The sequence below is a fragment of the Clupea harengus genome, chromosome 4, assembly GCF_900700415.2.
Source record: "Clupea harengus chromosome 4, Ch_v2.0.2, whole genome shotgun sequence".
Taxonomy (NCBI): Eukaryota; Metazoa; Chordata; class Actinopteri; order Clupeiformes; family Clupeidae; genus Clupea; species Clupea harengus.
The window spans coordinates 2,766,800-2,780,088 of NC_045155.1; the positions used below are offsets into that span (position 1 = coordinate 2,766,800).

General features: G+C 44.0%; 2 protein-coding genes across 11 annotated transcripts in view; one reads left to right on the plus strand and one right to left on the minus strand.

Moving 5' to 3' along the window:
- Positions 1 to 1,551: 1,551 nt before the first annotated feature.
- LOC122132859 (transmembrane protease serine 12) lies at positions 1,552 to 3,660 on the minus strand. The gene is made up of 5 exons (XM_042707584.1): positions 3,576 to 3,660; positions 3,103 to 3,286; positions 2,498 to 2,769; positions 1,931 to 2,073; positions 1,552 to 1,819 (listed from the first exon to the last, which is right to left on the minus strand). The coding sequence occupies exons 1-5, from the start codon at positions 3,655 to 3,657 to the stop codon at positions 1,577 to 1,579; spliced, it is 924 nt and encodes a 307-aa protein (XP_042563518.1). The 5' UTR covers positions 3,658 to 3,660; the 3' UTR covers positions 1,552 to 1,576.
- Positions 3,661 to 3,964: 304 nt separating this feature from the next.
- The window catches only part of scn8aa (sodium channel, voltage gated, type VIII, alpha subunit a), a 61,328-nt gene continuing 52,003 nt past the window's right edge, over positions 3,965 to 13,289 (plus strand). For 3 of the 10 annotated variants that reach the window (XM_031565749.2, XM_031565751.2, XM_042707575.1), the window contains exons 1-2: positions 3,965 to 4,392; positions 8,939 to 9,270. In XM_031565749.2, the coding sequence (XP_031421609.1) occupies positions 8,995 to 9,270 (276 nt within the window). In that variant the 5' untranslated portion in view covers positions 3,965 to 4,392; positions 8,939 to 8,994. Of the gene's footprint in view, positions 5,593 to 8,092; positions 8,182 to 8,938; positions 9,271 to 13,289 lie in introns of all 10 variants that reach the window. The other 7 variants (XM_031565745.2, XM_031565750.2, XM_042707574.1 and 4 more) reach the window with 5 other exon arrangements.

Here is a 13,289-nt window from a genome sequence, read left to right on the forward strand (position 1 = left end):
GGTGTAATTTTAAAGAGCTGTTATCAAATCTATTCTCTCCTCCGTAAGCCCAATTTATGGTCGTCCGTTTACGTAGACACAGAGAGCCCTCTCCGTCGTTGCAAACCCTCTCCAAGCGCCTCTCCGTGGCCTGACGTGCACCTCCTATCCGTCTCCGTCAATCCGTCAATACATCGCTGTTAACCTTATGGGTAGCATGCTAACATTAGATAGCTGGCTCTGACACCTCACAAATCCCTTCAGATGTATTTTTCAGTTACAATAACGGGATTTTTACATTGCACAGTGTCTATTTCTCGGTAACTTTAAAAAAATCTAAGCAAAAAAAAGTAAAACAAACAACTTTTATGTACAAATACGACCATATACGATCGGGAAACGACAGCAGGCCGGAATCGAACCTGTGTCCCCGCGGGCATTGTAGCCCGTAAATGGGGGGCGCCACAGTGCCCCCCAGCCCTCTTTTTTTTAATTGCTTCGCAACACCCACAACCGTCAGAGAACCATAAATGTTCACAAGTCCGTCGAAGCCGTCCGTCCGTCCGTAACGCAGTCATAGAACTATATTTCGGCTTTAAGTCACAATATGTTTCAGTTGTATAACAGCTGAGTGACAAATATTGCTGGACAGGGTCATTAACTCAGGTCTGCAATTCCTGCAAATTATGCCATCAGGGAATAGACTGACTGAATTTCCAGTGACTGGTCGATGTGGCAATACAGAATATTCTTCTTCTTCTGAGAGCATGTGAGATGGCTGCTATAACTATAAGCACATCTGTGAGACATCAGAGAATGAGGTTTGTATGTTATAAAACTGTCCTTCTGCCCTCCATTACGCTCACTCCTTGCTAACTCTCAATTTAGGCCACGGCACCTCTGTGACTGATCTCCCTTTGGGGCTCTAACCTAAGGCCTACTGTAAGGGAAATTAGCTTATGTATGTAACAGAAGCCAACAGGGCTGTGTGCAAACCTCACACTCATATGCCTGCTGCATGAGGAGACATGCTAGCGACTCACACTAGCACCCATGGCTTCAGCCTCCTTGCACGCTGCCTTGCAAGCACACTGGCTTCCCATGCCTTTGGCTGAAGGTTCAAGTCCAGTGCAGGACAGCTTATGGTGGTCCTATGACACAGATTGGGAGTGTTATTTAGGGTGTGAGTGTGGCAGCAGGTACAGAGCTCTACAGTAACTAAAGCTAGTTGCTTGACACCTGTGTTTAGCAACTGAAACGTCCTTACTAGCACACCTGCTTCACTTTCCAAAGGCTGCAGGTACATATCTAGTGGGGTACTTCTTTCAAGGCAGGTTACACTTACAATAAGCATCAGAGCTGCTAGTCTTGTAATCAATACATATGTAAAAGGCATCAGGGAGTGTTGCCTTAGTTTGTACAGTAAGTACTCAGTAGAAGATTTTTTATACATGTTTGACATATTTATGGATGTAAACCTCTTGGTGAAGGGTCAGGAAAGATATATGGTCTCCTGATAATACAGTTACAAATGTTCATACTGCTTGATAGAACGATCTATTTACAGTATCCCAAGGTAAGTTTATGTGTTTATTCCTTACATTAACAGCCAAAGTGCATTTAAGACTGATGTTATGTGGATAAAGATGGAACACACAGCCAAAGCAGAAGATGACGATCGCTCCTGCTTCATTTTCAACCAGTCTGAGTATCTGCTAGAACGAGTATATACTCCAGGTTTCTTAGGTAGTGCACATTGTTCCCCAAAACTTGTCACCCCTAAAAGGTAGAACTTATCCTGTTCTTCACTGTAGCATTGAAGTGGACCCCCGCTGTCACCCTTCATTGCAGAAAAACAAACCATCATGAGTGAGATGATTAATCATCTGAATAATTGGTAAATTCAGACAGTGGTGACATACAAATCAAAATGGTAAAATGAATACATCACCTGGCAACCGTCAACATTCCCCTCCTCAAAGCCAGCACAGACCATGTTTTCACTGATGAAGCCATTGTACCAGTCTTTCTTGTTGCATGTCTCTCTGGCGATGAGCTCCACCTCGGCTTCTTGCAGTGTGTAAACACCTGGCCCTGGAAAGACTTAGTTGTGATGTTCAAATACTATGTCCTTCTATGCTCATTACCAACAAGACATAATAATAATAATAATATTTATTTATATAGCAAAATCCATGTTACAAAGTGCTTCACAGAGGCAACAAAATAAAAGTCATCAGGTTTTAAAAGAAAACATTAAAACAATTAGGTATATAAAAAGGTCACTCAAAGGGGGGGGAGCTGTGGCGCAAGCAAGACGGGGTCTGAGCGCCCACGGAGACCCGGGTTTGAATCTGACTCGCGGCCATTTCCCAATCCCACTCCCAATCCCACTCCCAATCTCTCTCCAGCTTCCTGTCCCCCTTCACTATCCTATCCGATCAAAGGCATAAAAAGCCCAAAAATAAATCTTTAAAGGGTCATTCAAAGGGAATCCTGAGAAATATGTAACACATACCCTCGAATTGGGTGCTTCCCCAGCCACTTATAAAGCAAGCACTGAAATGCAGGTTTTCCTCCTCTGCCTCAGTGCTAATGGTACACAAAGGCTGTACATGGTTTGTAAACCGAAGCGGCTTGCTCAACTGCAGAAGAGCGATGTCACTGTCAAAGGTTGCTTGTTTATAATCATTGTGAATTATTAATTTTTTGACGTTTCGGTACTGGGCATGCTTTCCTCTTTTTAAGATGTTCTGTTCACCAGCCAACACATGCAGTTTCCGTGGTGATCTGATGAGAAGGAAAACATGACTGACAGCTTAATCATATTAAGCAAATAATTCAATAAGTATGGTTAATTCTCATGAAACACTGACGCATGAGTCTCCACTGACAAGGCATTAGATGTCAGGCAAAGTGTGCATTCCTGTCATCTACTGATCTAATTAGCAGACATGAACTATCAGGACTTTTGAGACACTATACAAAGCTTTCCCTGCATCCATGGAATCTCTAGCATGTCTTCAAGCTAGCAATGATATTCAAAACTTGAACGTGAGTTCAAAACCTTTCTATACTAATCATAGCATTCCACATACAGCAAAGTGATTCCACACCACTTACGGTTGGTCATTGAAGCAGTGAGCTGAAGTGATAACCCACTGAGTGCTGAGAACAATCCCGCCACATATGTGTTTGTAACCTCTCTGTATGCTGACTTGCCAGGGCCATGCCCCCTCTGGTGCAGTCTGGCCACCAACAATGCGTGACCCACCTGGGGCATCCACCAATGGCTGTTGTCCACAACCTGTTGCAGTTAGGACAAAGTTTTGTGTTCATTTTAGAAGAGCATTGAACACACTTTTGTCTATAGAGGCAAGAGTACTGGAGTGTGTGGAATAATAAAGACAGTGTGTATAGACCTGTGCAGCTTATATTAAAAGCATGTCTTTCCATCTGTATGTAAAATTATAGACAGTTTTTATAATAATGAAAATGTATTATTAGAATTTAAAACTAATAGTATATAACAAGCATTGTTTGACAAGGAAAGCATTAGTCTGCTAATTTAAAAAATAATTAGTTGCAGAACTTACTGTCTAGTGCGGAAATGCCATTGAGTGCCAATACGTTTATCCCCAAAAGGAGTATAAAGAGAATTAATGTTTTGCCGTCCATCTGACAGGTACGAAATGGGAGAGAGAGGTAAGACATGTTTTAAAGACTTTATTGGGACATTTGCTTTGTGACGTCATTGGCAATCATTTACTATGGTGTAATAGTCTATTTCAGGGAAATTTTAAAACAGGCAATGGTAATAATTTACCCCCACCCCTTCAAGTCCCATGTAATCCCCCATCCCCCACGCTGTAAAGTCTATGGAGAAATCAAAAATCTGAAAATGAAAAGTAACATCCTTGTAAAGCGTGTAACCTGTCATTTAGGACATAGGCCTACATACATGCATTTAGATAGGTCTGCGCTATTTCAGACTAGGGCAATAAACTGACTAGCATAACTCTATGAATGCAACCTTGTCTATTCCTGCTTTACGGTCACATAGCTAATTATCTACTGTAGCCTAAACCTTTCATCTTCTCAGACTGTCCAGTCGTCCGGCATGCAGTCGCTAGGTAGCAGCCTAGTGGTTGTCGAAATGGCGGTGATTTAATTAATCAAAACGTTTTCTTAGATTTTATTCTGACACCAATCAATGCCCCTTACAGATCGGAAGACATGTATTTGCCGACACTCCCTAGTATTTTGCTGAGAGTCATCAATTATGCAGGGTAACTGCACGCACTGGGAAGGAAGATAGCAGCATCAATATGGCGACAACCGCAGTTTCTTCCAAATCTTTTCGACATCTGCAGTCCAGCGACGCCGTTGTGGATACGCGCTAACGTTTAAATAGTAAGTATATATTCCGATTTTTCTAAAACAGGTGATTTTTTTCGGGAGAGGAAACGTGTTTTTTGTTATCATCAGTACGCTGAAAATGTCGCAGAGCGCCGGGAACCCAGCATATTTTTCCGTCGAATAGGCTTAATGCCAAAGACAAAATATAGGTTCGACATGTCTTATGGGATATTGTATTTTCCGTTTATTTTCCAACGTACTGTTTCATTTGTGATGAAGATATCGCCAAAAATGCTTCCTGGCCTTAATTTACATTGCGCGTGGGCTACATTGACACGCAAAAAAAACATAGGCTTCTGATATTGGGCAAAAGTGATCGCCAATCTTGACAAGTGAACACAATGAGATCAACTTATATTTTAACGTTTATTATCCCGTAATGTCAAAGATCAAACCAGATTTCATTGGAACCTGTGACGTGATCACTCTATTTCCAATACCCCCCTCCCAACACCACCTCCAAATATTCACCCACCATCCACACAACGGTTGCATTTCGTGAAAATTGTTCCCTGTCAAATGGGAACGCTTCACATTAATTACACATTGTCGAAGTATTCACTGATGCCTAGATGCAATCGCCAGTGTGGTGTTTTTTCATGACTTCATATTGATCCAGGAGACGACATAGCTTTCACGGGTGTGGTAGGCTTCCTTTTCTTCAAGTATTTTTAGACAACCTGCGGAAAAAAACCTCTCATAAACATAAAGGCATCAGTTAACATTCAAGTGATACAGCTGTTCCAGCTGAATTGGGGTTTAAACGCTGTGTTATTGGTCACTTTTTTGATGGTGGACTTCTCTCTCGAATGAAAGCTTTTCTGCTTAGAAACACCCACTGCAGTATTTGCTGTGTGTCTCGGAGGCTGTGGCCCGCGCCCGTTTTGGGAGGACGTGTGAGGCAACGGTCTTGTGTTTACTTGGTTCTCCAAATTATTTCGTGACCTCAACCATTTCTTGGCAGTGATCCAAACCGACTGTTTTTGGAAATACGCGTCTCGAGCACTGGTTGCATCAACATTGAATTAAACGCTCTTGAGCTTGACTATTTTATTTCTATACCTAAAACGGTGTAGGACGAAGATGCATTAGTAATGAAGCAAGGAACACCTTAGCTCAGTTTTTCAGCAAGAGGTCCATACAACAGGCTATCTGTGATTTAAAAAAAAAAATGGATTAACCGGGATGTTGCAGGTAATTTTGTTTACCGTATCTGCATGCTCTCTGGCATGCGTTGCCTTTGTTTTCTTTCCCTCGAAAAAGGTATCTCAAAGGCATGCATCTGTGGCACACCAACTAGGCTATCGTGAAATCGAACATCGACCTCTACGTTTGCATGTTCACAAGGTAGCTTTCCATGGATTGTTTGTCTGTTGTATAAACAATTCCGTTGTATAAACAATTCCCAATGTGCTGAATGATATAGGCTAATTGGTGGAAGCACTGTTTGTTCGCTTTTATGCGTTTGAAATCAATCTGTTTCAACAAACAACAGCCTTTAATGGAACATGTGTATGCAAATGCTACGAAAATGATGTGATACCAGAACTTGAGATACATTTATTTTCGTCATGTGGAGATTTTGTTGTGTTTTTTTCTCACCTAGGCCTATGCCGATTTCTATGTATAGTTGACCAGCTGTGGTATTCGTCTCCTTTGCCCACTGTTGTAGAACACAGTTCACCGGGCCGCTGTTGAATTTTCCTTCTTAGAGAACACACTATATGTTATGTGTAATTTGAGAAGAGACGTAGTTTGTGTTCATGTAGTACAAGGTAGGCCGGTGTGATGTAGCCTACTGTAGCCCGTGAAGCTGTAAATATGGTTCTGAACGGACAGCGCCCACGAGACGTAGTGTATCATCAGCGGTGAAGTGATTTAGAAAGGATTCGATATATATATTTAAGACAGCTTTGTTGTGGGTCAGGGTCAGTGCATAGCTTTTAGTCATTTTGTTATGAGGGATAGGCTTAAGACAAGCTATGGATGACCTTAAAATGTCTTCCCTCTCTGTCAGTGCTGGTCTTAGAGACACTTTAGTTTGGGGACTATAACAGGCCTTTTTTCAGTAAAACAAGCCCAATTACCCATTTTATAATAATATGGATTGTTTCGTTGTTTGACATTGATTGATGTCCTGATGCCATCTCTAATTTTACAGCTCATCTTATATTAGGGTATTAAATTGTTTTAAAATTGTTATTATTAGGCCAACATTTTTATTCAGAGGCCAAGGATTACACTACAAGGATTTGTCTGCCAAGACTGTGGACAGTGTTGTTTGTGATAGGCTTATGATCTCCATACACGGTGCAATTTGTGCTGTCATTATTATAAAAGAATAGAGGGACCATTGAGGAAGTATGCATTTGATTCTATTACATATAGTGTATGCATGCATACACTTTCTTTGGCCTCATGAACAGGCCTTTTTAATAGGATACATTTAGATAAAACAAAATGTCTCCTGTTTAATGACACATGCAGAGGATGTTATGCTGTATGTAGAGCAGAAAAGCTCCCAAGCTTTGCTGCGAATGGAGCTAGTCAACATTGACACCCACAATGGTTTACACATCATTGTCTGTCTCCCCAGTTTGCCTTCATTTTTTATGAAAAGATTTCTCAACAGCCCACAATGATTTGAAACATATATTTTCATTTCCATATTGTCACCAGTCTCTCTCTACTAGGCTTGTAAGTCGAAATAGGAATTAAGATCACAGTCAGATCTCTGAACAGCTACTGTTATTTGAGCGTAGAGCTCATCCCATGGTGTGTGTGCCCTGTATAGAAGGTCAGTAGAACACACTACCCATACTACTTGTGTTTCAACACGAGGCCCGTAGTTTCACCTTTCAACTTTCACCTGGCTGACATGCTTGATCCATGTGGAGTTTTAGAACGTGTGACTTTAAACGTGTGCTTGTCTAATAGTTACCGGGGTATTTGTAGTTGTGTTAAGAGAGGTTGGAGCATTTTTTTTTCCCACAGAGGTAGTCTGAAAATGGAACTGTTGGGCTTCTCTAGCACTCGGATGCTTCTGGGGTGGTGCCGTTCCACCATTGCTTGCCCCGGAGCTCAGGAGTGGCAGGCCCTGAACGTAAGCCCTGGAAGAGTTTGTTACCCCTGATTTATTATTATTAATTACTGACTGATTTATGTGTCATCTGGAAAGGCTGTGCACATGCTGCCCTCGGAGATACTGTGGTTCTGGAGGAGAGACCCCCAGAGGGCCCCACCCCCTATCCATAATGTGACATCTCTCTCTCTCTCTGTCTCTCTCTCTCTCTCTGTCTCTCTCTCTCTCTCTGTCTCTCTGTCTCTCTCTCCCTCTCTCTGTGTCTTTCTCTCTCTCTCTCTCTGTCTCTCTGTCTCTCTCTCCCTCTCTCTCTCTCTCTCTCTGTCTCTCTCTCTGTCTCTCTGTCTCTCTCTCCCTCTCTCTGTGTCTCTCTCTCTGTCTCTCTCTCCCTCTCTCTCTCTCTCTCTCTCTCTCTCTCTCTCTCTCTCTCTCTTTTCTCTCTCTCTCTCTCTTTCTCTCTCTGTCTCTCTCTCTGTCTCTCTCTCTCTCTCTCTCTCTCTCTCCTCCTCTCTCTGTCTCTCTCTCTCTGCTCTCTCTCTCTCTCTCTCTCTGTCTCTCTCTCTCTCTCTCTCTCTGTCTCTCTCTCATTACGAACTCCTGCTGTGCATGCAGAAGGCTGGTCATTAGGCGTGCATCCATACAGCCTCAACGTCAGCACCTGGGCCCAGCTTCCCTTTCATCAAATGGTTCCTTTGATAGAGGTCAGCATGTACGGTAGTAGCACCAAACCAGACACCAAACACAGCACAGCATATTTGAGGTTTTGTAATCATCTTGTGTGCAGGGGGGGAAAATAGGTGAGTAAATGAGGGGAAAAAAGGGGACAAAAGGGGACAAATTTGTTGAGGCGTAATATTCACAGGAGTGTGAGAATCGTTTTAATGCAAGAGGAAGTGTGTGTGTGTGGGGGGGGGGGGGTGTCACCTGCTGCTCTTTATGAGCTTGCCTCACTCTCATTTGTCATACATGGAGGTGCATGACTCACCAATTGTGTCTGTGCCTCTGCACTCCTTTCCCTGTTTAGCTCTGTGCCCGTAGCCTAGCTAAACAGCTAGTCGGTTTGATGTTGTCAAGTGATATTTTTAGTAGTGGGGAATAGCTTGTTCTCTCTCTATCGGCCAATATACACATGCATTTTTTCATTGAAAAAAAACAAACAAATGAATCTTACAGACATGAAAATAATAATTTAAAGGAGGCATGCCAAGTGTTTTGATCACATGTTTGTGTGGTCCTAGGACATATTACTGTCTATTGTGGAGTGTATGGATAGGTACGGCTGTGTCATTGAGAGTAATGCCCTACATTTAAATTCAAGGCGTGATTCTCAGGAGAGATTGCCTAACACATCTCAAGTGACCTCTCCTTTTTTTTCTCTCTTCCTCTCTCTCTCTTTATCTTTTTTCTCTCTCTCTCTCTCTCTCTCTCTCTCTCTCTCTCTCTCTTCCTCACATTTAGAACTAGATGCCCTGGATGATACCTAATTAAAGCAGAAGTCGCTGCAGGATGAAAACATGGCTGCACCCCTTCTTGCACCGCCAGGACCTGATAGCTTCAAATATTTTACCCGGGAATCCCTGGCTAACATTGAGAAGCGCATCGCTGAGGAAAAAGCAAAGCCGCCACCAAAGCCTGACAGCAGCTACCGCGACGATGACGACGATAATAAGCCCAAGCCGAACCGTGACCTGGAGGCTGGCAAGAGCCTGCCCTTCATCTACGGAGACATCCCCTCCGGAATGGTGGCTACACCTATCGAGGACTTGGACCATTTCTACCTGAACAGAAAAGTGAGTGAGACATTCTCCCTTTTGTATCGTAACCCCCCCCCCCCCCCCCCCCCAAAAAAAAAAGCCTCATCCATACAAAAAGCCATCACCCTGTCCTCTGTTCTCTTCTCTGAGGATGACAGTAAAAGGCATTGAGAGGGATATGTGAACTGCAAACGAGATTAAATAAAGATATAGCTGTATAGTGTGTCAGTAAATACAATATAGAAATAATGTACTCTAGGTAGAAATCACAGTCAAGTATAGTAATGTATATTACAACTTTCTAGTCGGTGCATATTTAGCAGGCTCAGTGTATTTGCTGAATGCACAAACATATATATAGGAAACACATGATTTGGCAGGTACTATTTTTGCCTGAACTTGGTCTTTTTTCTTTTCCTTGTTAATAAGGCTGTTTTTGTCTCTAGTGCAGTGGCCTCTTAGTAACGTTCCTTTGCAACAAAACTGTGTTCTGCTGCCCAGTTAATTTAGCTATAAATTGACACAATCCTGTTTGCTTTAGGGGACTATATTGGGAGTTCTCCTCAAATCTATGCTAGGGTTATCGAAAACATTATGATTTTCTGATTTTTTTTTTTCCTTATTTAATTTATCTCGTTTTTTTTTAGATGTGAGACATCATCACTGTTGCATTGTCATGTTTTTTTTTTCTTTGTTCTAGTTTCAGTGTCTGCAGAAAGACAAAAAAAAAGACATCCTAATTCTGTCATTGTTTAGCATCATATAGGATTGGTGTCAGTGCATCTCTGCACATTTTGAAGTGTTTGATGTAGGTCTCCAGAAACTACAGGCAGACATAGAGTTGGTTAAGATGGTTGCAGAGGATGTTTTGTGCATTGAAAAGCTCTGTGTGGCATTTGAATGTAAGGTTAAGTGGTGACTGGGTAAGAATGCTGAGCGCTCTAGTTGTAGAGTTGGTGTGTAGAATGCATGTAGAAGATTTTATGTTTTATGTATGTGTAGACTAGTGGGTCGTGTGTGTGTGTGTGTGTCCATCGCCACTCAGGGCTCGGAGGGCTTTGGGGAAAAGGTCAGTTGCAGAGCTGTTTGAAACACTGCTGTTCCAGCTGACAGACTTTTCTAATTGTTCTAGAATTAATCTGGCAGAAAATAGGAGGGGAGAGAGGAGAAGAAAGCGTCACCCTTAAAGAGACAGTGTGTGTGCCGCTGGTCTTGAGGTTGAGGCTGATCTGGGCAGTGGTGGGGAGGATGAGGAAGAGGAAGAGCCGGCACCAGATACAGATCTCTGAGGATGGAGAGAGGATGTCGTTCCTCTTGGTTGGTTGTGCTCTCCTCAGAGCAATGTGTTGTTGGGCATGGACTGGAAACAACCCGTGTGGAGCAGTGTAGTGCATGCCAGGCTTCAGTGCCTCTCATATTCCTGGCTTTGACTGTTGGTCTAATGGCTCCGACCGCCAAGCCTCTCCTCTCCTCTCCTCTCCTCTCCTCTCCTCTCCTCTCCTCCACCCTTATAGCAGCTCCAGAGAGAGCGAGGGAGGAGCGCGCTGCTCGGCTGTTGACCCCCAGGCATTGCTCGCTTATGGAGTGCATTAGCATTTAGAAGACCCAGAGGAGCATTAGCGCTGCAGTCCAGTCCAGTCCTCAGCTGTCAGCCTTCCCAGCGCCTCCCCACCGCTGCTCTGTTTTGCTCTGTTTGCTCCAGAGTTACGCTCAAAAATGAGTCAGGTCTTTTTCCCGGGTTTGGTTTTGCTCGTGTTTTTTTCTTTTCTTTGAACCCACATACATCCGTGGCGTGAAGGTTTTAGGGGTACTCTGGAGCCACGTGCGCCTCCTTGTCTTCAGCTCCCTGTGACGGAGGGGCAGTCCACATAAATCATCTCCCCTCAGAGGTGCTCAGTCGGTCGGTCATGTTTTGCCTGAGTCAGCTGAAGCCTTCTGAGCTCACAGACCGCTGGCCTCTATAGGGTCTCCTAATGAAGGTTGTGGTCCAGCATTAAGTGCAAGGCCTTCGCCTTTCCACAGCAGCTCCTGCCACAATAGCCCTGCTCTGAATTATGGATGAGTCCATTTGTGTGTGTTAATACCTGTAAGTGTGTTTGTGTGTGTGTGGGTGTCTGTGTGTGTGTCTGTGTGTGTGTGTGTGTGTGTGTGTGTGTGTGTGTGTGTGTGTCTGTGTGTGTGTCTGTGTGTGTGTGTGTGTGTGTGTGTGTGTCTGTGTGTGTGTGAGAGAGAGAAAGAGAGAGAAGATTTTTCATCCATTCCTCTGTGGTCTCCTCTGCCTCCTGCTTGTGGAGCACATGCTCTGTCTTATGTAACGCAGCAGCTCTGCACTCAGGAAGCGAGTTAGAATTGAGAGCGTGTGGAGGAATGTGCAAGAAAAACACAAGAAAAGGGGAATCTTTCTTTTCTCTTTCGTTCTTTTTTTCCTCCATATTGTCTGGCTTGTCTGTCTCGTTAAAACCATCCACATATCCTTTGCTTTCCTCTTCGGCCTATCTTCTATCGTACCTCAGACCAGCCTTTTGGCTCTGATTGGCTGTCGTCGAGCATTTAGTTACAGTGTTGATGATAACGGTGCACTTTTCTCTGTATTTGACGGCGACGTGTGCCGCTTCAGTGCATTACTCTGTCACATCTTGATGGTTTCATATTCCTGCATCACCTCTCACTTCCTGTCTTCCTATACCCAAACAACCCTGACCCAGCAGCTCCAGTAGTACAACTGAAATATGATTCTGAACCAGCGTGTAAAAGGCTAGCCGGGCCGGAGGAGATGAGGTCTCTTGGCCTGGGGTGTGGGCTATTACACTGTCAGGAGCAATTAGCCTTAGAGAAGCTGGCCCAGGGAGGCACCGCGGGCCACACTAGCAGCCTCTGAAGCTGGGCGGGGGTTGGTGTGTGAGGGTGTTGATGATGGTAGTGAGTTGAAAGATGGAGAGAAAGATAATCAGTAAGGGAGAGAGAGAGAGAGAGAGAGAGATAGAGAAATGGAAAAGGAGAGAGTGAGAAACAGAGAGAGGGCGAGATAGAGCTCGACTCTTTGTCACTGGGTGATAAATGAGGGGAGGGTCTGTCCCAAATGTGCAGAGTGGCAGGACTCTGGCGGTCTGCCTGACGACGCAGCACTCTTAGATCCCAGATAGGTGGGGGTGGGGTGTGGGAGGCAGATGGTTGCACAAGACCAAGAAAATGTCCATCGCCGTCCTGCCATTTTCCTCCCCTCTCTCCCTCTTTTGCTCTCTCTCTCTCTCTCTCTCTCTCTCTCTATCCCTCGCTCTGTCTGTCTATCTATCTATCTATCTCTTTCTCTCTCTATCTATCTATCTATTCCTCTCTGTGGTAGAGCCATGAGGAGGGAGAGAGGAGGCAGAGACATGGAGGGTTGAGTTGGAAGATAGGTGCAGGCAGGCATGCGCACCAGAGTGTTCCCGTCTCTCTGTCTCTCTCTCTCTCTCTCTGTCTCTCTCTCTCTCTCCCTCTCTCTCTCTCTGTCTCTCTCTGTCTCTCTCTCTCCCTCTCTCTCTCTCTCTCTCTCTCTCTCTCTCTCTCTCTCTCTGTCTCTTTCTCTCTCTCTCTCTCTCTCTCTCTGTCTCTCTCTCTCTCTCTCTCTCTGTCTCTCTCTTGCTCTCTGATGCAACCACAGTGGATGGTGCTGAAACGCTCCTGTGCTCAGCTGGATGACTGGAGAGAATACCAATGGCTCTCCATTCCCTTCTCCTCTGTTCTTCATACAGCATCAGAGCAGAGCCTGATTTGGTACCTAGGCGGTTCTGCAGGATCCTAAAGGTTCCCATCAGTCAGAATACTATCCCAGGTTCCCATCACATAGCTCTGTGTCATCATTTAGTGTTTTTTTAAAAAAAAAAAATTTAAACTCTAGAACCCGTGGAATAGGTTTACGCGGGGAGACGGAAATATTTACGTACAGTGACTAAAGCTATTTAATCTCATTTTAATGAACCGTAAACGGACAAAATGACTTCATTTCAGTTTAGTTGACATGAGAACACATACACTGAATTGAGGAGATATGTGTCCTCTGCATGGGCGATATT

What these genes read in the sequence shown, in the direction of transcription:
- LOC122132859 (XM_042707584.1), bottom strand. Translation starts at nt 3,657, where the DNA reads ATGGACGGCAAAACATTAATTCTCTTTATACTCCTTTTGGGGATAAAC. An exon ending in CACTGCTTCAATGACCAACC is followed by an intron (nt 2,770 to 3,102) that starts GTAAGTGGTGTG and finishes CCTTCTCATCAG; the next exon opens with ATCACCACGGAAACTGCATG. An exon ending in GGAATGTTGACGGTTGCCAG is followed by an intron (nt 1,820 to 1,930) that starts GTGATGTATTCA and finishes TCTGCAATGAAG; the next exon opens with GGTGACAGCGGGGGTCCACT.